The sequence below is a fragment of the Trachinotus anak genome, unplaced genomic scaffold, assembly GCF_046630095.1.
Source record: "Trachinotus anak isolate AG129_WGS33_773 ecotype Australia unplaced genomic scaffold, CSIRO_AGI_Tana_v1 ptg000028l, whole genome shotgun sequence".
Taxonomy (NCBI): Eukaryota; Metazoa; Chordata; class Actinopteri; order Carangiformes; family Carangidae; genus Trachinotus; species Trachinotus anak.
In genome coordinates this window covers 20668877-20696434 of record NW_027273879.1, presented here as the reverse complement: position 1 = coordinate 20696434, position 27558 = coordinate 20668877, and the positions used below count along the sequence as shown (strand labels likewise).

General features: G+C 41.0%; 1 protein-coding gene across 2 annotated transcripts; it reads right to left on the bottom strand.

Moving 5' to 3' along the window:
* Positions 1-1376: 1376 nt before the first annotated feature.
* On the bottom strand, positions 1377-26050 carry chd1 (chromodomain helicase DNA binding protein 1). Of its 2 annotated transcripts, none has more exons than XM_071466074.1 (36): positions 25686-26050; positions 24125-24239; positions 22798-23008; positions 22353-22478; positions 22008-22192; positions 21555-21829; positions 21083-21308; positions 20317-20417; positions 20029-20207; positions 19789-19910; positions 17888-18104; positions 17340-17429; positions 17034-17224; positions 16315-16503; positions 15706-15868; positions 14130-14282; positions 12818-12889; positions 12571-12720; positions 11779-11927; positions 11334-11430; positions 11141-11236; positions 10853-11029; positions 10563-10723; positions 10434-10475; positions 10217-10350; positions 8740-8878; positions 7745-7895; positions 5910-6032; positions 5634-5777; positions 5204-5530; positions 4932-5063; positions 4505-4683; positions 4272-4371; positions 4133-4184; positions 3788-4040; positions 1377-2944 (listed from the first exon to the last, which is right to left on the bottom strand). In XM_071466074.1, the coding sequence occupies exons 2-36, from the start codon at positions 24175-24177 to the stop codon at positions 2662-2664; spliced, it is 5442 nt and encodes a 1813-aa protein (XP_071322175.1). In that variant the 5' UTR covers positions 24178-24239; positions 25686-26050; the 3' UTR covers positions 1377-2661. The 2 variants fall into 2 exon arrangements, with proteins under 2 accessions (XP_071322175.1, XP_071322176.1); XM_071466075.1 differs by lacking the exon at positions 25686-26050 and adding an exon at positions 24753-25597.
* Between the last annotated feature and the right edge of the window lie 1508 nt (positions 26051-27558).

Here is a 27558-nt window from a genome sequence, read left to right as displayed (position 1 = left end):
GACAGGAACTGGGAAAATAGGTCAAAGTTGTGTCTTAATTTAGGGGCCACATCCGCCTGAGGATGGGGTCTGTGAAGGCGTGGCCTCCGAGGAACAAGTAGAGAGCAGAAGCCGAATTGAAATGAGACGGTCTTCAGAGAAAATCCCATGTATCCCATCTGATTCATCACTAGTGTGCAATGACTGTTGGGATAGTTTGAGCTGTGAAGGATCCACCTGTAGGATCCTTCGTCACCCAGGAAACAAAGGACACATTTCTCTGCCACATTTGAAGGAGCCTTCAGTGGGAGACTGATGTTTGTAAAAATCCAGGAGATCAGCAGTTTCACAAATACTCAGACCAGCCCGTCTGACACCAACATACACGTCACAGTCAGTGGGATCATGTTTTATCTTATTCCGATGTTTGATGTGAACATGAACACAACTGAAGCTCCTGACCTGGACCTGCAGGGGTTAATGCACTGCTCTGCTGCCACATGATTGGCTCATTGGATATTTGCACAAATGAGAAGATACATGAAAACAGGTTCCTTATTAAGTGCTCAGTGTGTTGCATTCTGGGGAAAGTAAAAATCAAATCCAGAATTATTTGGTTGTAACGTTGCTTGTGATAGAAAAGTTATTATAATCTTAAACTATCATGTCTAACATTGACTAAACCGATGTTATATATGTAGTTCAGTTGTGTTCTTACATTATCCCAGATGTTCCCATCAATTTTCAAACCAGAGAAATCTGTGTTTTTAATCATGGTCCATTTCATTGGTCGTCTGTCGATGATGTCATATCCTCTCTGCTCATGCTTTATGTATCAGTGCTGTGGTTTCCTGCCAGAAGCTCAAAACTGACCTTTATCCAGTTTTAAGCCACATCTATAAAATACACTTTACACCTTGGTCATATTCAACTATGTATTTCAACCAGATGAAGGATTTTAGTCAAAAGTTATCAAAGAAAAAAGCTGAGCAGGCGATAAGGCAGCTCATCTTCCAGCTCCTCTCTGATGTCCTGTCGTTGAAGACTGTTGGTGAATCACTGAGTTTTAAACGTGAAACTGTTTTGCTGAGTGTTTTATAATCACTTGGCCTGTTTGTTTTGGAGAGGAGACCTCTGTGGATAAGTTCCAGGTAAAAACCTCTTGAATGACACTGAAGGAATCCAAACCAGGAGAAGCTTGGTGGTGGTGAAGACAACAACTCCCATGATCCCACGCTACTTCATGAGGTTGTCTAACGCTGTCTTTTGTTATTGTTTTGATGAGAGGCCCCTAGTTGCAGAAGTTACAGACTGTATGTTTAAGTGTAATGAAATGAACCTGCAGAAATGTTTGAGGTCTGGCAGAATTACAAACCGACACTCTGCTGAAGACTTGGTACGAGTGAGTACACTGATTGATTTTAATGGCTTCGTAAACAACTATATAAAACAGTTCATAAAAATTCATGCACTTTCAGTGTAAATTCATTTCTGAAATAGCGGAAATTTATGTACAACAGTGTGAACTGTAACAGTGACTTCATTCAGTTGGGTGGTTCACCACAAATATACTTGGCTGCATAGAAACATTATTATTGCCTACACAGAAAATAAAATGAAAGGTAAAGAAAACAAAATCATGTAAAAAGATTATTTAAGATCTAACAGGTGCTTCTATTGAAAGACAACCGTCTCTCTTCAGACTGTGATTACAAAAGTCAGTTCCTTCCAACTCACTTGTTTCACTGAGACAAAAGAACTAAACACTAGTGAGTAAAACTGAGTATCGTTTAAGGACTTTCCCTTTACTAAAAGTTACATTCTGAAAGCATTATCAGGAAAGAACTATTGTACATAAAGTCAATAGAACGACAAAAAAGCCTGAGTTGATGGGGAAAAGTAGAGTCATAATAAATCCAAAAAGCCTGAGGAAAAAGACCACTGATTTACTATTTTACAAAAATTTACAACAGTATTACTGAAGGAAAAATAACATGATACAAGTTGCTCTAAAAAAAAAAAAAAAAAAAAAAAAAAAAAAATCAAAGTTATTTTTTACAGCTAAGATATGTTATTAAATAATTCACTCCTGGTGGAAAAAAGAAAACCTACTGAGGAAATGAGAAATGCTGTAAATGAGGTACTTCAGGTGGTGAGCCTGAGCCCAGACTGGATTCAACCTTTAGATCAGCTTCTACTGTTATTCATGTGACAACCGACGTCTCATCGAGTCAACACTTAAATAAGCTAGATAATCACATTGAGCATGATAGAGACAGAGAGACAGATGAACATAGAGAACAGTCAAATACAGGATCCAGTGTCGTGGGTTGGTGGGAATATGAGGCAGCACTCAGGGTCAATTGTGTCCGTTTCCAGAATTTAAAAAAGTTTATAAAAATAACAAAAAATTGCGCTGCATGCTGTTGAGCCTACACAGCGATGCAGCTTTGAACTCTTAAATATAAAAATATGCTTTGATTTTTTATATCTGCTACCTGGTTTGAGCCGCCCCCTGGCGTTCATCTCCCAGGTTCCCGAGATGAGCTGAAGCGTGGAGATGACAGTCATGCTGAACTGACTGATACACAGTGTTTCAAACAGCTTCAGGTTGGAGTCAACAATCCCTGTAAGGCATTTGCTGAGTCTATGGCTGCTAGTAGCAGACCCAGACAGCTCCTGTTATGTCTTCCGGCTGCTCCAGATCTGCTCCGGTGTGCTCTTGTGGTCTGACGAGTAGTCGAAAGGTGAGCGGTGCCCCATGGGTGAGCGGGAGTCGTAGGGTGAGCGCTGGTCTCGGGGAGAGCGGGGCCCGCTGGCGGAGGCCCGCTGCTCTGTCTGCCAGTCTGAGTGGTAGCGGTAGGAAGAGCGCTGGTCTGAGTGGGAATAATCCTTCACGTCCAGCCGATGGTCTCTGCTGGAGCGGAAATCCTCCAGCTTCCTGTGCTTACTGTCGTTGTAGTATCTGCACATAAACACAGCATCAGCATGACTGAGCCACGAGGCAGACACGACACGTAAAACACAACACTTCAGTGCTAGTGTCAACAAATACTCTGTACCAGCCTAAAGTAATTAGAGTTCAAACCCTAAAGGAGCAGAACCCTGTTGATTTTGTGCTGTTTATTATTATCATTATTTTTATGGTTCAATGAATGAAAGGGCAGTACCCTATTGTGTTTGAGCCAGTTTATTTGGAACCAAAATTAATGCATTAAATTCAGTAATGACTGATTACAATGGGAGTGGTTTATTCCCCCCCAAAAATCTAACTTTCTAAACATTTCACCCTCCAGATAAATCAACCTGTGGTCAGTTAAGACATCACATCAAGTGTTTCAAACAGTGTTCAGATCAGTGTGAGTCTGATGTTCATCATCTTTTGTACTGTTTGCTGAACATTTTCCTTTTTGCTCAGTGTTGGATGAAACTCCTGAAACCAGCAGAACGATGTGATTTTTTTTTTTACTGTTTCAGGTGTTTTACCCCAGTTTTGCACAGATGACCAATGTCATACTTCAGCATCCTATAGTGGAAACAAGTTCCTTAGCTCCTAAAAATGTTATTGAAATTATATTTTATATATTAAAATTTCCTTCAGTGATTTTTCCTCAATGAGTCAAACCCTGTATTAACTGCATTAGTTATTTTAGTTTGTATCTACCTGCCCACTGCAGATGGAAACGACAAACTAAAGCTGGTACAAAACATCCTTCCTCGTTGTGTGAGATTAATGTTTTTTGTACATGGTCCCTGACAAACGACAATAATAATGTTTATTTATATAATATCAGTCTTAGTTTCCCACCTGTCCTGTCTGTCTCTGTCTCTGCTGTCTGGTCTGTAGTGGTCTCTGTCTCGGTGGTCTTTGCCATTGCTGAAGGAGGAGTGTGGTCTCTTCCTGGACTCTCCTCCGGTGGTCTTCCTGTGGGACTCTGAGCTGTGTCTCTCCTTGCTGCTGCTGCTCTCATGGTATCGTCCTGAAGCCTGATGCCTGTCTGAGCTGTAGCTGTCCCTGCTGCTCTCATCCTGGTGAGAGTTGTCCTTCAGTCTCTCCACATCTGAAGATGAAGACAACAAACGGATCATTGCATGGTGACAATGCACTTATTTGTCTTATTCTTTATGTACAACAAAGAGAAACTGACTGTACCTGCATGTTTATAGCCATGTGTGTTTATACTTCTAGTGTTCTGTTCCATTGCCTGAAGAAACAGAAACATCATCATCATCATCATCATCATGATTTCTAATGTCAGTACATGATGTCACAGTGTCAGGCCTCCTCGTACCTGGGCATTCTCTTGTCTTTTTTTGATTGCATGCTTATACAGTTTGTGTAGTTTCCTGGCATCGAACTCTGTGAACTTGGAAACAAATATCCACAGGTTTCTGTAACAGACAAACACCCCCCAGTTAATACATGTAACATATGAACAAAGATGCTCAGCTTCACTTTGTGTAGTACTTCAGTGATATATTTGTTGCATGTGATGAGATCATTATAACAGAGGTGTATACGAACTTTCTCCACTGTTTGATCTGGTCGGGATTTGAATACTCCTTCAGACACTCAGTGATGTGGTCTCCAATCTTTATCAGACACTGTCTTGTGTGCTCGAGCTGCTCGCGCTCCGACAGCCCTTTCTCTGGTCTGTCCAGCTGCTTCAGGGCGGCTTTCACCGGCCGCATCCTCTCTTTACACTGCAACAGTCAAACTACAGTTAACTCGAGCAAATCCAGCCCATGGCTTTATTACAGGTCTGTTTCAAATCTGCTGCCACTCCATTAGTCAATGCCATATTATTATACACAAAGACTGTTTAAGCCAAAATATATCACAGTATAAATCGACAATACAATACAATACACAGAAGCTATGTTTTGTCATCAGCTGAATGTTTAACCAGACAGATTTCCTCTCTGGAGATTTGATTATTGGTGGGACGTACCACACTGAACGTCCTCTGGTCCAGCTCTTCGGACTCCTCAGATATTGGCACGTTCTCTCCACTTGCTGTTATGTGGACGGGGACATCAGAGGCCTTCTTTGCCCGTTCTCGTACCTCGGCTTTCACTTCATTCTGAAGGAAAGGATTTGAGAATTAATTCCTAACCACATTATCATCTTTCCTCCTTTACTCATTTACACTGACAACACTGACAACGAGTTTGTTTAATTAATCAAGACCATGATCCACAGTAGGTAGAGAATATTAGACACCTTGTCCATGTTCTCCTCCTGTTTATGTACGGCCTCCAGAGGCTTTGTTTCTTTTTTCTCTTTGGGCTCCTTGGACTCTTTAATGTCCCAGCTGTCCTCCTTCTTCTCCTTCTTTCCTTCCTTTTTGATCTCTTTTTCTTTGACTTCCCTCTCCCCTGATGAAGAACCCTCCTCCTGCTCTGGCTCCACCTCCTCGTCGCCGTCCTCCTCCTCCTCCTCCTCCTCCTCCTCCTCCTCCTCTTCCTCCTCCTCCTCCTCTTCCTCCTCCTTCATTACCACCCTGTCTGCTCGGGCTCGTCTGCTCTGTGGCTTCACTGGTGCCATCTCCTGAGGGTCAAAGTGCATCACACATCAACTACAAACTTCAAACAGGAAACATTTCATGCTACTGCAAGAAAAAAAACACAGCACCACTGGGATCTGAATGTACCTTTTCCTCATTAAGTGCATCCTCGTCGTCCGACCTCTTGTCCGATGGGGCGTCTGAGGACGGACTCTTCACCACCTCGTCTGTCTTTGTCGGCTTCAGAGTTTTGCTTTTTTTACTTCTTGGTTTCCTCTTGCGTGAATTGGCCTAAACACAGACAAAGAGGCATGGAGGATACCGGTGGACACATTCATCCAATATCAATGGTGACAATTGATAAGAGCATTTTAGTTAGTGAGGCAGAAGAAGCTCCACAGGCAGAATTACTGTGAGACTTACTGTCCCTGCTTGTTTCTGTGCTTCTTTCTTGGCCAGGTCCTTGCTCAGTAACTTGATGAGGTAGTCTGCTCTGGTCTGTAGTTGTTTGGCCTGTGGCTTCTTGTCGGGGTCGTCTGGTAGGAGCTGATCAACAGACACAGTTAACAATGGCATCGTCATGGACAATCTTGTACACATCAAAACACAACCTCCTGACAGACTGGATAAAAATACAGGCCATATGACTTCAAAATTAAAAATGGCTGTTTTTAATGTAAGGGCATTATCCAGCAAAACATTTTGTATTGCTGGCTTTTAAGTAAATATAGTTTTTAATCATTAATTACTTTCTTTTATTCACTTATTTTGTTGTGATTATGTTGTTTTCTTTTTCTTTTAACCTTTTTTTATCACTAATCTTCTTATGCTTGCTCTTGTTTGTTAAGGTTATTATTTAAAAAAAAATTTTTATTGTTTCTCATTGTCAGCTTTCTTACATGATTGTCCATTCCTTATTAGTTTATCAGTCATCTATGAAGCACTTTGAACTGCACTAACCTGTATGAAAAGTGCTGTACAAATAAAGTTTGATTGACAATATTTTATATATTTTATGAAAGAACAAAACTGCTGTTATTTTACAATGTTACTGTAAAATCTGTCCATGTTTTGGAGGGTATAAAAATTGAAAAGTCGCTACACACAAATGCATTAAACTCTTCCATCAGGTTACTCTTGCTTCTGTAGTGACATTTCAAAGGAAAAATAGTAGTGGGCATCCCTGACCTGGCATGAGTCACAATCTCACAGTAAGGACATGTAGTTTATTAACCAATAGGCAGCTCTTCCTGACTTGACATCATCGAAAGATCCTTCTTTCAGTAAGAGACCAGCTGTTAGGGCTTCAGCAAGACTGACGACCTGCTCAAATGGTTGTTGTAGAGGATCAACCGTATGGACATGAGGTAAAATAAACAACCAAAATCTCCATTTATGACAAACTCCTCCTGTAGGATTTATCAGGTTGGCACCATATGGGTCCAGTCTCATCTAATGACCTTTGTGTTGCTAAATTGTGAAGCTTTTCATTGACCCATGTGTCCGAGGCAGCGCAGCGACTTTTGTTCTCTCTTCATGAAAGATGAAGTAACTCTGATGTGCATTGTCCCATCCCTGCCCAAAGACGTCTACAATGAGGTAGCCTGTAGTTATATTATAGCATAACCTACTGGCAACAGGAATTTACCAGTTTTAGACTCTGCAGTGTTTCACAGAGCAGTTTGACCGATCCACACACAATTTAGCAACAAAAGCCTCATGGTTTATTGTAAAGATTGTCAGTTTTCCTTGAACGGCGTTGCCCTGGCAGCGCAGCAAATTTCGATATTTCAAAATATATAAGGAAAATGTGTCTGAGCTCTGCAGGCTGTTCCTTCCTCCTCATGGTTTTTGCTCTGGTATGAATTGTCAGCCTTGAGACCCTATATAGATTTCCGTATCATGTCCAATCAGCTGAATTTACTACAGGTGGACTCGCGGTGCAGAAACATCTCTCAGAGATGATCAAGAGAACTGGGAGGAACCTGTGCTAAATTTCAAGAGTCAGATCAAAGTGTCTAATCTTGAATATTTATGTCAATGTGATATTTCAGAGGTTTTTAGACTTTTAGGCATATATATATATATATATATATATATATATATATATATATATATATATATATATATATATATATATATAAGGCTGCAATGGAACAAAATGTAAAAAACAATGAGGGGGCCTGAACTCTTTCCATACAGATAATACACATGTGTGTGTACAGACAGGTATATGTGAGTGCGCTCTTCCAACTCACCTTGTGTGTGAGGTTGAGGTCCGGGTCCATCTTGATCATCTCCCAGCTGCCGTAACCGTACTCATAGATGCCGATGAGGAGGCTGGAGTCGTCCTCCTTCCCCCACTCAATGTCAAAGTGAGCTGCCTTCGAGTGGCATGGAATCATATACCTGTTCAAATACAGAATACATTTCATCACGTCATGTGTTTGTCATTAATTTACTGGACACAAGGGGTTTTCACATATAGTCCACTTTAAACAAACCAAACTCAGAGCCTCAGGGAGTTTTCACACACAAATGATCTTCGTCTAGGCAAGCATTTTAGCTCCGTATCAGAAACAATCTGCCTCCATACTAACACACCTGAAAATGCATACATGTGTGACAATTCACGGACACAGGGCATTACCTACTCTCAGGTGTGCTCAGCTGATTAGTTGTAGAAAATATTACAAACGAGGAAAAGCAAAGGCAGCTGTAGCATTAACATGAAGAATTTTACTGAACAACAGCTACTAGTAAATACAACTAGGTCAGTAACACTTGTATTTCCTGTTTTCACTACTTCGCAGCTGACAAGACCCAATCAGGGAGCAACCTGGTGTGTCTATGTCATCGTTTCCAAAGGTCTACAACACAGCCCCGGAGTTTTCAAAATAAAAGAGGGCCAGCAGTGTTTCGAGGCTCGAAAACTCCTGAGTAGTGTGGATGGGAGGAGAAAACATAGCAAAAGAGGTGCGTTTTAAAATGAAAACGTAGAAGTGTGGACGTAGCCTCAGTTCTCATTATGGTCAGCTGTGATGTATCGACAGCTGGTCTCAGTTTCAGTTCAGTTCGCTTCAGAGGGATCTGTGTTTATGTGCAGTGTTCACGTATGTGCAAGAATTGCTGACTAATCGCTCTGAGTCCATTTTGAGGGTTGAAAGGCACTAAGAGGGAAAACACTAATGAAAATAAGATGTGATGCCTGATCCTGTCTAACAGAAATCATGCAGTTCACTGTGAGCCTTACTTCTTTCTCTCCTCTGGATCAGCAGGAATGGCCTTGTGGAGTGGAGCCAGCTCTTCCTCATGGGAGATGACGAGCTTGGCATTCACCTGGACTCCAGAGATCCTGAACGTGGGGCCTTTTACTTTCCCTCTTCTGCCTCCTGATGAACAAAAACAAGAGCAAACACAAGCAGTTTCATCTAAGGGTGCTCCAATCAGGACTTCTGATCACTGATCACAGGGTCTCTGAAGACTTCTATTTATCATACAGCATTATTTATTTAACCTCTCTTAACAATGTTGTGTATGAAGCATTAAACCTCCCAGGTCTAAGTCATCTTTTCCTGTTTTTGCTTCCACTGGTCTCCTTGTGTAGTAATTCTTGTATAACCTCAACCTGTAATGCACAAATAAGTTAGATGCATCTTTTCTTTCCATGACAACCTGGACTATGTCTATTATGTCTAGGTTGAATCTGAGCATGACATAGACATGAAAAAATATAAATACATGTTTTAACCATTGTAGCAGCCGCATGTGGAGAGAGGCGCAGTTTAGACACATTGACATTCTCTGTCAAAAGTAAATCAGAAATGAATTAAAAATGAAGAGAAATCCAACATGCAAGTATCCTGCACGTGCAAGTCGCAGTAGGTCAGCAACACAGCCACCACCCACAACACAGGCAGTGTGTTCTCAGCATCATTATCACGGAAACATTCACTGTCGCTCATAGGCTGGATCACAAAGTTTCTGAAGGGGACACAATCAGGCCTCATTTAAACAACTCAACGCTGAGTAAAAATCAATAAGTCAGGTTAGGGTTCAGATATTAAGGGGTTTAAAATTAAGAAATGAGAACTATCATGAATTGACAAATGTTTATTTTTTTTTTTTTTTACTGCCAGACCAGTGGAGCCATTTTAGCTACACATAGAGAGTTTCATCCAGTTTCATACTTAAGGAGCAATTTAATCCTGTGTGAGAAGACACAATTTGAGGACCATGATATCATAGTGAACAAAATACCATTCATACTGTAACCTAGTAGCAGTGCTTAGTGCTAATACCAAGGTCTCCTACACTTTAGTGTCGTCCCTCACATGTCAGTCACTTTGGATAAAAGCATCTGTCAAATGAGTGAACGCAATGTAATTTAAACATAACCTTGGTAAATTGACTTACACTTCTATAGCACTTTTCTAGTCTTACTGACCACCCACACACCCTTGAACACTGATGTCAGGGGCAACGTGAGGTTCAGTATCTTGCCGTGCAACCTGGAGGAGCCGGGGATCGAACCACCGACCTTTTAATAATTAATGGATGACCTGCTATACCTCCTGAGCCACAGCCACCCCACACCCTCTCATGCATGTGTACATAGCACAGTTTTTACCACAGAAAACCTCACCAGAAAAGGCGCGCTCTCCCTCTTTTCTCCAGCAGTATCTAAATCATTTATCTTCATCATGCAACAGCAGGATGTGTTAGGTTACCTGAGGTCTTGTCTGGTCCACAGGGGTTTTCTCGTAGTGTCCTCACACAGCCGTTGTGAACCGTTTCTGCCAGTCGTTTCAGGTCATGTTCAGACTTATCAACGAGCTCAGCATCACGAGCAATAGCATCCAACCTGAGTGAAGAAGACACACGTTGAGCAGACTGTGTGAGATGTTGCTGTTAATAAAAACAGTGAGTCAGTCTGATGTAGCTTACCTTTCCAGTGGTCCTCCAAATTTCTTGTAACTCTTGACAAACCTGTAAGTAGATCACAGAGGCGTTAACAGGAATCTGCTGGGAGAAGATAAAAAGCCACGTTGAGAAATGTGTTGTTAATACAATCACCTCCGGATCTCAGCATCGCTGAAACCCTTGATGTTTTCTCGTGGAATGGTCCGAGGCCGTCCTCGTTTCTTTGGCCTCTTGCGGTCTGAGGGGGAGTCGCTGTCAGACCCAGAGTATCTCCTGTTCCTGCTCTGCCGGCCCTCGACCGCATTAAAGCTTATCTATCAACACAAACCAAGAAAAATCACCTGGGGATACATTACGAACCATCAACCTGCACAGAAATGACACTGAAAATTAAAAATCTAAATCATGAGTCCACATCATATTTGGTACGACTGCTTGTGTACCTGTTTGGCACAGTTCCTCATGCGTGGTAGCATGTAGATTTCCTCCAGCTCCTTCTGTCTCTCCTCCTCTTCCATCCTCCTCCTCTGCTCCTCAGGGATAATGTCGTCCCAACTCCGATGACTACGCTCAGAGTCGATGTCTATTTCCTCATCCTCCATCATGGAGAAGTTGGCCACCTGCATCAGTCAGGTCAACAAACAACTGTAAATGTAAACTTGCTGAACAACAGAGTGTAACCATTTTGGATATTGTTCAATCAGTTTCTGAAACAAGCAGCAGTTTTTAACCTTGAACTGGGAAAGCAGTTCTTCTCCCACTGTGGAGGGTCCAGGGTCGTTCTCCCTGGTCTCTGCTCTTTTGAGGATCTCGTCAATGTCCATTTCCTACAGTGCAGAACAGGCCACAACATGTTACTCCAGTATATTACAAAAAAAAAAAACATGTAATTATGTGGATACAATTCAGTAAAGAACTACATACCTGAGGCTCCTGCTCCTCACCCTCTGTCTCTTTGAAAAGTTCCTCAGCACCAAACTTCAGGATGGCAGAAAGCTCCTCCTTATTGAAAGGCGCTGAACTGTAAGAAAAAAAACACACTCAAGTGAGAGGAATATAAACACTATAGATGAAATCTCTGTATCTGATTTTAAATACTAGTTCAAGATCACAGTGACCTTGACCTTTGACCACCAAAATCTAACCAGGTCATCCTCGAGTCAAAATATAACGAAATTCCTTCGAGATCTTCAACAGATATTACATTAACAAGCACGGGACAGATGGACAGACAATACAAAACCTAATCTCTGCAGCCGTGTCTCTTGCTAGTATGGAGGCATTTGCACCTTTGTTGATAACAACGTGGTCGACAAACACAGGAGGGACAGACAAAAAGGAGCAGCAGAGTGTGGTATGTGTAGCTTGCCTGGAGGGAGCAGCACCAGTATGGAGGACAGTTTTCCCTGTGGTGTCCATCCTCTGAATGACGAGGTGGTCAAGCACCATTTTCTTCTTTGCCCTCTCAATGATGTCCTCCTCCACAGAGCCCTTTGTCACCAGACGGTAGATATTCACCTGCCAGTCCACAAGGAAACATTGAGATTTACAGTACACTGTGTAAATCAACAGAACAGCAGACTGAGGTCTCTGTGTGGATGAGGTGGGTAATTCATCCATCTATCTATCTATCTATCTATCTATATATCATCTACTAGGGATTATCTGAGTGGGGCTACTAATTGAGAACATGTGAAAATAAAGCAATGTTAATTATGTTCTTAATGTTTTGTTCTCTTTGGAAAAAAAAATAAAGTGCCAGATCAATAAGCGGTATTGATAAAAGTAGTAGTACAGTTAAAGTCTTAACCATACCTGTACCTATTGATATTTTTCTGTGGGCATTTTTTAAAAAAGTGGCTAAAACACATTTTTACAGACGTCCCTGTCTGTCCCTGACAGCAGCTCGTCACTCAGCTTCTGCGCCAGAGCTGCTCGTGCTGATCTGAATCTATAGCAGGTAACACACTGTCTATAGATAAGCACCTAACACAACCCCACGTCAAACTAAAACTATCTAACTAACGACTATAAATAACTAAACTATCACTTAAGTTAAAAAAAATAAATAAATAAAAAATCAAAACAACAGTTTGCATACCAGTAGCAAAGTTCATTGCAACAAAAGAACTAGAAATGGGTCAAGGCAGCAGCTGCTCACCTGTCTTTTCTGTCCGATCCTGTGCGCTCTGGCCTGGGCCTGCAGGTCATTCTGGGGGTTCCAGTCTGAGTCAAAGATGACTACTGTGTCAGCCGATGCCAGGTTGATACCCAGACCACCCGCACGTGTTGATAACAAGAAGCAGAAATCCTGGACACACATGAGGAGGTTGACTATTTGTAACACTCCTGCTTTGTTTCAAATGAACTTCACGCTGCATTGACTGTATGTAGAGCACAGAACTTACCTCTGAGCCCTCAGCATTAAAGTGATCCAACGCCTGCTTCCTCATCTCCCCTTTGATGGAGCCATCTAGTCTCTACAGAAATGAACAACATTTCTAATTCAGACATTTATAACAGACAGAGAGTGACTTCAAACAGTGTGCACACCCCTTCACTTTTTGCAAACTTCAGAGTGTTGTAAATTTGATTGTAAATGGATAAAACAGCTTTTTTCCAAAATGACAAAAGTAAAAAACTTGTTTATAGAAATTTTTGCAAATGTATTAAAAATCTAAAACTGAAACCTCTCATTAACAAAAGTATTCCTAGCTTTAATTCAGTACTTTGTAGAAGGCAGCAGTTACAGCTCAGAGTCTTCTAGGGTGAATCTCTACAAGCTTTGCACACCTGGATTTGTTTACCCCGCTCTTCCTGGCAGATCCTCTCAAGCCCCATTAAGCTGGATGGAAAAAAATCTGTAAACTGTGATCTCAGCTAAATCTGGACTTCGGGTGGGCCGATCAAGGACAGTCAGAGACCTGTCCCTGAGCCGCTCCAGTGATGTCTTGGTTGTGTACTACAGGTCACCATCATGCTGAAAGGTGAACATCGGCCCAGTATCAGGTCATGTTTGCTCTGGGGCAGCTTTTCTTCAAGGCCATTTTTTTATTTGGCTGCATTCATCCTTCCCTCAAGTCTGACCCCTCTCCCTGTCCCTAACATAGAGTCACACCACCATAGCATGAAGCTGCTACCACCATGCTTCACCATAGGGATGGCATTTCATTAAAGTTCATTAAACTCTAAGCAGGCTGTGCCTTTTGCTCTCGTCTAGCTGATCTACCACAAAGGCCTCATTGATGGAGTGATGCTGAGATGGTCGTCCTTCCTTCAGACTTCTGAAGCTCTGTTAGAAGTGACCTCTGGGTTCTTGGTCACCTCCCTAACCAAGGGAGAACCACCCTTCTTGTCTGGATACTCAGTTTGATTGGAGTGACAACTCTATGAAGAGTCGCAGTGGTTCCAAACTTCCATTTTATGATTATTGAGGCCACTGTTCTCCTGGCAACACTAATATTTCATACCATTGCCCTGATCTTAGACGAGGCTGAGGCGATTTTTGTCTGCAGAGAATTAATTTGAATTAATTTTCATGTTTTATACACACACCTTTCTTAACTATGTCCAATTAATTCAACTTGCTACAGGTACACTCCAGTCAAGTGTCCCAGCAGAGGGAGGCCCTACCTAGTTTTTGTATAAATAAATAATAAAGTGCTCGGAGAGTATATGTACAGTATGTTGGATGGTCATGTGAGAACAGTGCGTAGCTACCTGAAAGAGGAACTGCCGGCTCCTCAGATAATCAGCCAGGATATCCAGCATCCGCACCATCTGGGAGAAGATGAGAACTCGGTGACCTCGCTCCTTCAAACGCACCAGGAGTTTGTCCAACAGAACCAGCTTCCCACTGCTGCGGATAAGTTGCTGTAAGAGGAAAGGACGATATAACAGTTACTGGTCTACCCTCTCCGAGTGAGGCCATGAAATAAATAAATGCTGAACCCAGTCACAGATCTGAATCTGTATGCTGCTGGAATTAAGCACACCCTTTTTCTATCAGGTCCTCCTAAGCAGATAAAAGAAGCTTTTTAATATGAACTACAAATAATAATGATATTAATGCTTTTTAAGACCTCAACAAAAAAAATGCAGTTCAGTTGCAACAGCAGAATGAATGCACGTGGGCCTGAATGAAAGCAACATGCAATATGATATTACCCAGCTCCAACTTGTATAACAGATATGTATCATATAATGGATGATCAAGACAGACGGTACTATCCACCTTCTCTCACACACACATGTAGCTACACAACACCGTCCCCCACGTCTGTGCCTGAACACAAGTGTTCTCCAGCTCTTTTATGTCAGTTCAGTGCAGCTCCACTCCTCATCTCGTCTCATTCAACATGCGTTAGCCATTTCACATGTGAGCGAGGACGTTATCGTCCAGATTCTAATACTAAACAAAGATAAAAGATTTTGCTTCTTTCCTTAAGACCCCGGGGACCGTCATGAGCTTAGTGTTGGGATCAAGCTAAGGATGTAAATTGTTTGATTACTTTCTGAATCTTGTTACTTCAAGGGAAAATCGCAAGAATAGCTTAGAATAGATTAGTGGAGAACTGGTCAATACATAATGTTACAGAGGAAATAAAGAACAGCTGATTTTATATTCAAACGTAAAACAAATCCTGTGGGTTTGTGTGTTTTCTCATGGCTGTGCATTATCTCAAAATGTAAGACCTTTCATCATTAGAAATCTAAATTTTTTAAAGATATTTTATGGCCTTAAATCTTAATTAGCTGTTCTGCACCAAACTGCAAACAGATGCAATTAGCAAATAGGCATATTATTTTCACATGAAACATAGTAATCCCTGTAAACATGACACCAATATTATCTGCGTTTCTTAAAACCAGAATATTTTTAACGACTTCATCATGGGTGATCGTCCATCATCCATTCATCAGTGAAATTTGCAAGCATAGGTGAAGATGGTGGAGAGAGGTTGTTGGTGTAACAAACATTCAGTGCAATCGGCCACTGTAAACTCCAATCCAGACTTTAAATTAAACTAGAATTACCACCTCGTGGTTGTTTGCCTCTGCCTACCAGCCAGATTTCAGGAAATATACTGAATGTTTGTGCAAAATCTGAAGAAGCTCCCTCAAGACATTACTGAGATATTGTGTTCACAAGAATGGGACAGATGGATGGACAACCTGAAAACATAATGCCTCCAGCTCTGGTTGTCATTGGGTGGAGGCATAAAAATATAAATGTATATATAAACCTTTGTCAGAAACCCTGATGGTGCAACACAGTAACACAAAGTAAACCGACCTGTAAGGCTTCAGCTCTGTTGAGGAACTCGTTGTCCTCTGGGGGCTTGATAAGGTAACAGTGGTTACAACACTTCTTCAGCTCCATCATGATGTTGAGGAAACCTGATGTGCTGCCTTTGGTACCTTTACTCAGAGCCTTGTAGTTCCTGGTCAGAATCCATCTAATCACAAACAACACAAACACACACACATTTATTTTATAAAATTCCCACCCATAACGACTGACTCTTCTGTTCACTCGAGCATGAGGTGAACACAGATCAGCTGACTCACTGAAAAGGTTGTGTGACTTTCAGTGATGGAAGTATAAAAGGAGAAGTGTTCACACTAATAATATCCCTGCTTGAAGAAACTAAGGATCAATAAGATCTGTGCAATAAGAGCTGCACCTGAACTTCTTCAAACTGGGTTTCCTGGTTCACGTTCTATCTTCTCACCACTAACATGTCCACACCACAGACACAGGTGCTACAGGTGCAGATGTTCATGTCTTCATGATAAAAGTAATTATGATTCGTAGTTTTCAGGAAAGTTTACTTAAATGAGCATGATGACAATAAATAAAACAACTACATGCTCTCTTTGATGAAAAGGCTGCCACTCTCACTTGTAATACTGTTTCTGGATGGCGCTCATCTCGACTCGGAGGATCTGCTCCACTTTGGCAGGAAGAGATTTCTCAACGTCCTTCTTGACTCTGCGAAGCAAAAACGGTTCCAGTTCTTTGTGCAGACTGGTGTAGCCTGAGTCCCTGCCTTTACCATGCTCTTCTTCAAACAGCTCCCAGGAGTGAAACCTTGAGAAACAACACAGCGATACAGTCAGCTCATGGTACAAGATGCGAACAGAAAGAGAGAAATTCCTAATTTATTCCTCCTTACAAGCAAAACTGGGTCAATTTCAGCATTTTTAGTTTGTACACAGTGTCTCATTGGTTTCTTTGTATCATATAGTGTTTCATATTGTTACACCAGGAGCTTTTTAATGTGCTCACATAGGCAAAGCATCTCCTTTGTTCAGACACTTGCTGCTGTTTTCTATTAATTTTGTGTAAAAAAGACAAAACATTTAGCTTGAGACCCTTTAAAATTAAAGTATTTATTTGTCGCATGTGTCTGAATTTCTCCATGTCTGGTGTTAGATTCTTTTATCTAAATCATTGAGGCTTGACTTCACATTACTGTTTACTGTGATGAAGTGCCTGTTGCACCTGTAACCACACCTGACATACATCATGAAGTACTGAACATATTTGTTATACTTCTACAGCAATAAGAGCACTTTAACCACCAAGTTCGTCTCAGTGTAATAATGGATATGACCTACTTCTCGGGCATAATGAAGTGTAGCAGGGACCAGAGCTCTTTCAGGGAGTTCTGAAGTGGTGTTCCTGTGATCAGAAGCCTGTGATTGGACTTGAAGTCGATCATGGTCTTATAGAGGAGGGAGTCATCATTCTTCAGTCGGTGCGCCTCATCCACACCAATGAAGGCCCAGTTAACACTGCCCAAAAATGACTGGAGACACACATTCATCACAGTTCAGAGCTGACCTTTAACACTTCATATGTGTAGATTACACAACAAACAACAGCAAGACCATGTTCCACAATAAAGTTAAGTAGCTGTTTACCTTGTCTTTGAGAAGAATCTCATATGTTGTGAGGAGGATGTTAAATTTTTGTCTCTTGCTGTGAACATGCATCCACTCATGTGTCCTGATCTATTGAATAAAAACACAGGAGAAAAGAAAACACAACTGTTAAGGCATTCATTAACAAACTGCATCCATACATCTCAACCATCAACTACAGGAAAAGGGAAAATGAAATTGTATCAGTGTAGTTGTAAAAAACTCTTTTTGCCTGCGTATAAACCTGGTAAATAGCTGAACCACATATAGGGCTACACCTCTTGTTATGAGCCGCTCTGGTTTCCCAGCTGTTTGGGAACCGCAAGGAGGAGTGTTTCCAGTATACTGAGCCTTGCTTCATTACAGCAAATAAACTACTTTCATTACATGTACCTGTGAATGTTTGGCGATTTTGTCAGATGACTTCGTGGTTATACACTAAGGATTTGACCATAGGTCGTCCAGCCATATACTACGTTTTGACGGAGTCTTCTTTTTCTTGTGTGTGTGTGTGTATGTATATTTAACAGGTGCCTGAACCACCATACCATGTTCCTGCTGCTGATGTCTCCCAGGTACACCACAACATTCATCTGAGCGGCCCAGAGCTGGATTTCTCTCTGCCAGGAGGTTAGTGTAGAGAGAGGCACAACCAGTAAGAAGGGCCCATACAGCTGGTGCTCATGAAACAGGTAGTTGAGGAAGCAGATGGTCTGGATGGTCTTCCCTAAACCCATCTCATCTGCAAGGATGCAACTGTTGCCTCTATGAATGAAGATAGAGCAGAAGAGAGCAACAGCAGAAGTTCAGAAAGTGCATCTGTTATGATCAAGCATATAACCCTGGGATTCATTTCCATGCAGTTTTATGGAAAGGTTTGAGCAACTTCATATTTTGTTTATTGCTGAAGTAAAAAATAAGTGCAACCCTTTGAGCAAACATACATTAAAAACAGACTTTCCTGAAATGTAAATGTCCTATTACTAAGTTTGAGCATGCTACCAAGTCAGTATTTAGTAGCCCCCGCTTTGGCAGACATCACAGCATGGAAAGGCTTTTTATAACCAGCAAAGAGTCTTTTTACAGACTCTTGCCTGCAGATGACGGCTCACTTTAGGCTGTATTAAGATCTACCCAATTATTTTCATTGACACTGAAGTCAGGGGAGGGCCACACCAAAAGCTTTAGTTTGCATTTCTTGACATAGTTCATGGTGGTTTTTGCGCTACACTTTGGATCAATGTCCTGCTGTGGAAGATGGCCTCTTTTCAGTTTCAATATCTTTACTGGCTGCAGGACATTTGCATCTACAATTTGCTGATATTTAGATGAATCCATTTCGTGCATTGTTTCCTGAGCCAATAACTGCCACACAACCCAAAAGCACACGTTTAGGACGGAGGCAGACAGCTGCAGACTTGCAAATGGTCACGCTTCGGTACATACAATAGGGGTATGCTTATGTGGATACATTCCACATGTGGATTAGAAAACATGATGAGGACTTCCTCACAGCAAGAAGAAAGGTGTGTTTGTTGTACTTCAGCTGAACAACATGGAAAATTAAAAAATAAAAAACAAAAGAGTGGGTGCCACTGCTGAATAAAAATTGGACCAAAGATGGAAAATATGCAACACATATGGCGCAAGAAACGAGTGTCCAGTTGATATTTCTGGCATATTATTAGTATTATACTGGAAAGATGCACCTGTGAGGGGCTTGGGATGCTTGAAAACTCCTGAAAATTGGCACACATGTCAGAGATGGCAAAAATCACAAAGTTCTGTAGTGACTGGGCTCAGGCGTGTCACAGCAGGATCCTTAGTGACCACAAACACAGGGCCATGTTGGGATAAAGTTGCTTCGATGTTCATGAAATTTGGTGGGATCATTGCTCTCATCATTCTGGACCTTATACATATTTATTAAACCTTCTTTTGCTGAAGAGTAAGTCATTCTGGACTTCCTGCATCAATTTCCATTTTACGGACACATTCTTTAGATCTTTAAGATACACAAACTCACGAGACTTTGCACCCATTATTGAAATAGTATTATTGATTTGATATTGCAGTTGCACATGGACGTAACATGTCGGCTCTATATCATCCCCTAATTAAAGGGAACCATAATGAGATGTTAGCTAATTTGCACAACAAGAAAAACTGTGAAATGCTCATGAGTCAAGCTGCCTTTAAGCAATCCTGACAAACCTCACTGGAGACATCCTGTGTTATCTCCTGAACATTCACAAAGTTTCATTCACAAACAATGAAGGGGAGATAAAACGTGGAACTATGAGTGCACAATTATTGAAACGCTGCATACATTGCAAAGATGAATCTACAGAGTTAGAACCCTGCAGCTATTTTTTACGCTATCTTTTAAGTTCTTACATTCATGCATTCACATTTGAAGCTGAGAATTTAAGGACAGCTTGAGTCATACTTGCACCAGGAGTGGGCCATCCAGTTCAAACTGTCCAGCTGGTAGTCTCGAAGCTCCAGTCCTTCACCTATGTAAGCTGGCTGCTTCTTCATGGGCACAAACCTGGGTCTCTGTTTCAGCACCTACAGGAAAGAACAGCAGTTTGTCAGCTACACTAAATTCAAAACTCAACTACTCAATCAAGGTGTAAGGCATCACCAGCATACTGCCACTGCCAGTAGAGACTTAACAGTACGTTACCTTGCAGTCTCTGGATGGAATGTTCTTGGACTGGTTTCTGCACATGTAGTCATCGATGCATTTCTGGAACTTTTTGGCAATCAGAGCACCATCTTCCCAGCTACACTCTGAGTATGGTAAGCCTTGCCACTTGCACAGGTAGTCTGGGTAACCTGCCGCTGACTTCTGGTTTGAATGGCCTGCTCAGAGTAATGCAGAGACATATTTAGTCGCATAAAAGAAGTGGCATCAAATGTGGTCCAAGAAAACTGCTCCATGCAAACAAGTAATACATATTAGAAAGCACACCTATGATTCGCTCAACTAACTGGTACTGAGAGTGCAGGTCATCCATCAATTCCTCCTGACAGTTGAAATATTCTATATCCTCTGGTGAAGCTGCCTTTAACCTGGGGAGAGGGAAATAAAAAAACATTAGAAAGTAAACAATAACCTTGTACTTTTTAACCTGTAAGCTTTTTACGTCTCTAATACCAACGCAACGGTCCAATTGAAATAAATGAGGCATCTGTTTTTTGAAGAAGACAAATGTGATTCAAATTTTAAGAAATTAAGGTGGCCAAAGTCGTCATCAGTCACATGGAGCTGAGGGTACCTGAGGGTAGCTGAGGGCTATTCTGGGGATACAAAGAGGTTAAATGGGGTGTTGTAGCTTGACAGTTGTGCCATTGGCTTACAACATCAGTCAACTGAATACAGGTTCCAATGGATGGCCTTTGTTTTCATGTGCACATGGCTCTTTTGAGACACTGTTACCAATCGTTTAGGTAGGTTTATATAGGTTCATCAGTCAAGAACATTTGGGACAAAGAGATGGTGACATTTTGTATTTTTTAATGTTTTATTTCTTCATAAGGATAGTAATGGTTAGGTTTATGTATGGGTTTAGCATGGATGTAGTCATTGAATTCAACAGTGAGGATGGCTGGCCCCTAAGACTTTGACTACTTTTGTTTAACCTGTGATTGTCATCATATTTGAGTAGTGTTTCTTGGTGCTGATTGGTCAGCAAAAGACAGTGCAGCGTGTACAGTTGTGATAAACAAGCTCTCACCATCTCTTTTTTTCCTGGTCCTTCTTCTTGAAGTTGTCCATTTTCTTCATGCCCTTGGCGTTCTGCAACTTGAGTGTCTCCTCTGTCTCCCAGGTGTTGTGGATGTGGGCCCAGTTCTTCCACTTTATCAAATACTGGACTTCACCAGCTTCTTTGTTGGGACTGAAGTTGGCATTGGGGTCCCCGTCTGCTTCTACAGCGTAAACAGTGGTTGCACTTCCTGTTGCTGTTAGGAAAAAAAACATAAGCAGTACTTCATAACATATATCTTTATTCAGAAGTGGGCTAAATTAGCAGTAAATCTCCTTGGTGTCTCCCAACCTCCCGTGAAAACTGACCAATTTCCTCACTACCCCTATGTCTCTCTACAATTTGATGATAATCCTGAAATTTCATACCTGAGAAAATTCCTATCTATAGCCCCAGTTACATCAGGGTGGATGGCCTCATCATTCTTTGTGTCGTCTCTTACCTCTTTTCCTTCCTATCCTGCTGTCCATCACTCTCTCCACTGTTTCAAACTCATCTTCCTCAGGCTGCGGGACATCTTCACCCAGAACTTCCACCACATCATCTGAGTCTGTCTTCAGTTCCTCGTCCTCCTTGTAGCTGATGTTGACCGTGGCCTGCCGCCGTGGCCCCGCTGATGCCACCTTCTTGTAGTTTTCATCCTCGTCTTCAGAAGAAGAGCACTTCTTGGTGTTCTTCCTCTGGGTGCTGCTTTTCTTCCCATTACGAAAATTCATCCTGAGGCACGACGAGAAGTGAAGAAATAATGCACATGTCAAGTTAAACTGAAGTTACACTCTGTGTACTTCTTCAAAAAACACAGGTCTTATGATCAGTACCTAAATGGATGACCACTACAAAGGGAAATAATTGGACAATAATGTAACGCTGCCTAACCAGGCAACTGTCCACTTACTTGGTTGGAGGTTTTCTGCTTTTGATTTTGTGACTGGGCTCATAGTCTGATGCCGTTTCATCACTGTTGTCCTCTGCTGATGAGTCTGATCCAGAACCACTCCCAGACCCAGAGTCAGAGGAGCCTGAATTTCTTCTCCTTTTGGATCCACTTGATGAGTCAGATTCATCGCTACTTGACGAGTCCTAGAAAAGTTCACGGTCAAAGAAAGAATGTTCATGAATAACCAATCAATTTACAGCTGTTACATTTAAACACACTAACGAAATCTCCAATGGTGTTGATTAGTTTCCAGGTAAACAGCACAAAAAAGTGTACTGGAGATTAAATCTGTTTGAAACAAACCTCGTCAGATCCACTGTTTGAGGAGCTTTGTCTCTGCTGCAGTTGCTGCTGCTGCTGCTGAAGCTGCTGTTTCCTGAGCATAGCAGACCTTTGCACCGCTAGGATACTTGGGTTGGACTTCCAGAACTAAATCAATGAGTGGAGTCAAAGATTAGCCAAAATATATGAGGTTTCAAAAGGTTGGCCACTGTGTAACACTCAAAAAGATCTGTGTGCCAGTAATGGTAAAATTTTGGTGTTAAACTAGGTCAAACCATGTGAACTCTGAGCATTGCAACTTAGTTTGATGCAGAGATGCAAGGAAATCTATTTTGACAAATAGTTTCACGCAGTGTTATGCACTTTGATGCTGATTATATGAAAGCAGCTTTACGGTTACCACATGATGTTCAAATATTTTCCCATCACAAAATTTGATTATTTCTTTGAAATCACATTTCTTTACCTCAGCTCCATCAATGTTTGACTTATTTGGTGGTTCCATCTTCTCCTTGGATTTCTGTGTGTCAGAGTCTGACTGGCTGCCAGAGTCTGAGCCACTTCCTGAGTCACTGCTTCCTGATTGGCTGCTGCTGCTGCTGGAGGAGCTGGAACTGGAGCCTGAGCCGGACCCTGATGCGGAGCCCGATCCAGAACCGGATTCATCATCAGAATTACTGTCACGTTAAGAGAAAATTATAAAAGACATATTTGTGCATTAGTAATTAACAGATCAATCATTCACAAATCAAATCTGTGTGACTCGTTCAAAACATTTTTGTATCTGTGCCAATAAAATCCCTGGTACTAAATATAATACCCTTTTCTATACTGCTCTTTGACAAGTAGCAACTTATTCAAAAATAAGAAAATGGGCGTCATGCCTTTATTCAACTGTATTGACATCCACTCTGTACACAAGGAAACATAACTGCACATTGACACATAGTGTTGCCTTTAGTTTATATACTTGGACAATAACAACACTGCTTAAAAGAAGACAGCTCCATCATTCTTTTCAGTGAAACAACTGAGTTGTGACTTATAATACAATGCACTTCAACGTCATCTGACAATTCAATGTTTGAGTTGCATTACCTGGCATTGGGCTAATTGTATTCTCTGAAATAATTACCTCCTGATCTTAATTGAAGTATCTGAGTTTTTTGAAGAGTTTTTGGTTAAATGACTGAAATAAGGTCCGTGGTGAACACAAGCTCAAGACATTTTCACATTTTATTCTACGCCATAAAATATAAAAATTTATCTACTCACCAGTCCACCTTTAAAACCTCAATGTGTTTATACTCGCACACTTGCCAAGTATTACTAACTTTGTAGGACTAAGGTTTTTTTTTTAGAAGATTTAAGCACTAAATCAAACCACAAGTTGGAAGTTTTGTAGTGGTGAAGCGGAAGTCATACAGCCGTGGTGTAGTTTGTTTACAGCCCAATGTTAGCTTTTTACTTCTGGTGATTGTATTTAGGCTTAAAAAAAAATCATACAGTGGTGTTCACTGGTGAAGATTATCCTGATGAAAAAGTATCAAACCTTTGTTTGTCACAGAGCTTGTGCAACACAACAGTTGCATACCATTAGATATCAGTCTGTAACTTTATGAATGACACATTTCAGTGTAAACAAACAGATGATGACAGCATTCCAGACACAGAAATGGGAAGTGGTCCAAAGGCATTCTGCTCCTGTCTAATGTGTAAATATACAACAGATGATATAGAATTTGATCAGTATCAACACAACACTAATGTCATTTTGTGAAAGATTGATTTACCTTGATTCTCCACTGCTGTTGCTTACGCTTTCATCCTCACTGCGTCCAGCCATGTTGAAGTCCAAAATATAGACTTCCACTGACAATCTGTAGTATTATGTTCTACGTGATTAACCTGGGAGAAGATACACATAAAAAAAACATTAGAAATACTGTCTGGGAAATGTGAGGACTGCACCTTTAACCTGTGGTCGCTCAAACTTGGCACAACTTGCAAATATTGCACAATGCAGGTACAAATCCTCATGCTTATACAGTAAAATGCATTTGCAGCTCAGTACCCGATCCCAAACAAACTGTGTTCCCTGCATCAAAGTTCAACAAATGAACTGTCCTTGTGGAGCTGTCACTACACTTTCGCACGAGATTATTGTAATGTCAAAATGTACAAAGTCATTTATCCCGTGCGCTTTAGTTCTGGACGAGATTAAGTGTTTCTGTTGCACATTAAAATCACTTTTTTACGAATATCTCCAGGTATAACTAAAGAGACAGACCTATGCGGATGGCTGTTGCTAACTGCATTTGTTCTCTCACCGCAGAGGCCTATTAGGCCTGCGCAGCAGCAGCGTGTTATCACACACACAAAGCTCTGTGAGCAATATAAGCACTAAATAACCACACTGACCTTAGCGGTAGTCCAAATCCATCTTATACTAAACGGGGTTATACCACACTTCGATTCGGGATGCCATTTAGTCTTACTGTTGCTACGGTTTAGCTTGTTGCTAACTAGCTAATACCGGTTCGTGACGCCAGTACTAGCTATTGGCGCGGTGCGTTAGCAATGATGTACACAGAAACGGTAAACGCGCCAGCCAGTATTTTATCTCCAAACTCGACATTATCACATAACAATCGACATTATCACATTACAACCAAAAGTTTAATTAATGCTATCCACTCTGCTAGCCACTGTCCCTTACGTATAACCAATTACTGTTTGTTAGCTCTAATGTGTTATGCTAACACTATGATTTTCTAGGTTAGGAAATCATCACACTTGTAAAACAAGAAAAGACGCAGTTAGCGTTATATTTCCACAAAGTGCTCCGAAACCATGTGGGCCAAATGTTAAATTTGATGCCATTTTCATTTTAAGTCAACATGAGTTCAACAAACACTGAGGTAGATGGTAGCCCAGCGTTTACTGAGGTTGTCAAGGAAAGTACCACTGGCTAACATTAGGAAACACGAGGCTACCACGGAAGCTAACAAAATGACAAAACTTTGCCCCAGTTCATCTAAGAAGGGAACCGCTGGAGTGTTCATTTTCTAGTTATGGTCGACACTCAGTGTTTAGCTGTCAACAGTATTTAACTATGCAAATATCTGTGCAAGTAGTGGACCACAGTAGAGTTCTCAACTCATTTACTATTCATTATTAAACCCACAAACACAAATTAGCTAACCTAACTTCACCCTCTTCCATCTTGTTTTAATTCGCCGCTCACTTCTCGCGGCTTTTACCACATAAACATGCAGCGTTAGCTTACTTTCTCACTGAACTAGGCTCTGACTAACTCCACGCTGTATCTTATTTTGTATTAAATCATGTTACCTGGGAAACTCCAATGAAATAGTTGTCTAAATCCACCTTTCCACTTCAGAGGTCCTTTCTTCTTTTATTTAACTAGTGAGCTAGCAGCTGCTGGTAGCTAACGCTACCTTGCGCTAGCTAGCTATCTCCCAGTTCGGGAGAGCAGCCCCGAACGATTCAGTTCTGTAAAACTGGTTCAATGTTGGTTTTCCTCCCTCTTCAAAAATCGAGTTAAGTCCCCTTTCCCGTTTTAGATGTAGGCAAAGTCTAATGCTCGTCGGTCAACTGCGATTGTAGAAAGCTGGCATTTCAATCCAGGGTCCTCCGACCACCGGCCTCCGCCATGACGCCGTAGGGTTCACTTCACTAGGAAACCCCGGGCAGTGACGTAACGACCGGGCTTCTCATTACAGCAACAGCAGCAAACATCTGGCAACAGGCATCTGTAGGCAATAAGTCGGCTACTTCTTCGTAATAACTGTAAGTTTACCATTTTAATCCCAACAACAGGCTGTAAACCGTGAAACTCCGCTTTGTTTTAAGGATTAACATGATTCCCCGATTTGGACGAAAGCAGGCCTGTTCTGTCCACGGATACAGTGATATGATGAGAGAGGAAAAACCTGAAAACTTAGTGGAGAAACTGGAGGACAATGTCTCCATTTATAGGGTACGAGGTAACAGAATGCTCACTAAAACATTTGATGTTGTTTTTTTTCTTTAATTTGTCTGAAATTTCTTAATTTGAAAACAAAACACCATAGGCGATCACCATCATTATTATAACATAAATTTACTTTTTTTTAAAAATCATTCACCTATAGTCATATTTATGCAATCTACATGCCTGATCTGTGATCCACACACTAATCTTTGCAGTGTGATTGGATCATGACCATATATTGTATTGTAGGCCTTTAGATTTATAACCTTCTGAAAAGCCCTCAGAAAAATCCACGTAATCCAAGTATTAATCTAGTTTTGCAAAACCAAATTAGCAACAAACAATATGTGTATCAGCACAGACCTCATTCAGTGAAACATATGCATATGTGTGTGTGTGTGTGTGTGTGTGTGTGTGTGTGTGTGTGTGTGTGCGTGTGTGTGTGTTTGTGTGTGTATACTTGATTTTTCAAAAGAAATACACATTCACAAGAACAACAATAGCAATAATGAAAAAAAGAAACACAACAAAACAGAAGATCTTGGCTCACAGTCTCACAATCACATTCAAACAGGCAAGAGACTCAGGATTTACATAAAGTGAAAGTGAAAATAACAAATAGCTAATATAATAGAGACAGGTATTGCTCAAGTCTATGCTTCATGAATCCCCCTGTAAAATAGCAGAGATATCTAAATAGATATAAAGCATAAAAGGCTCCCATATTCTATGAACTACATTTTCTTTGCAATGTATCAGCATGTCAAATAATCCAATGATACACATTCAAGTATGACTTCATTCTAATACGTTTTGGATGGAGCTTATCTAGTTGTCTGGTTCAACAGAATATATCTGTAAAGTTTCCCTTTGTATTTATCAGTGATAGAGGTATTTGAAGTAATATGCATAGTGGGTCACACTCTGTAGTGATAAATAGTAGCGTATCTTATTCATTTCACCCCCTATACTCTGCAAAAACTGCTTTATTTTCATACAAGATTTTTCAACAATTTTCCTGTTGGGAGGGGGATATGTGGTTCCTGTGTAAAATATTGAGTTGAATTGTTTTCACTTTTACTGACAATCAAGGTTTATTCACTCTCCCAGGCATCGTTCCAATCATCATCCGTAATCTCTATGTTCAGTTCTCTTTCCCCTGTTTCCTTTAGGTGAGAAGTGCTTGTACTGTCATACCCTTTGAGAATACTGTAGAAAGACCTTATAGTT

What these genes read in the sequence shown, in the direction of transcription:
- chd1 (XM_071466074.1), bottom strand. Translation starts at nt 24,177, where the DNA reads ATGGCTGGACGCAGTGAGGATGAAAGCGTAAGCAACAGCAGTGGAGAA. An exon ending in CAGGATAGGAAGGAAAAGAG is followed by an intron (nt 21,309 to 21,554) that starts GTAAGAGACGAC and finishes TTTTCCTAACAG; the next exon opens with CAACAGGAAGTGCAACCACT. An exon ending in ACCAGAGGACGTTCAGTGTG is followed by an intron (nt 4,684 to 4,931) that starts GTACGTCCCACC and finishes TGACTGTTGCAG; the next exon opens with TGTAAAGAGAGGATGCGGCC.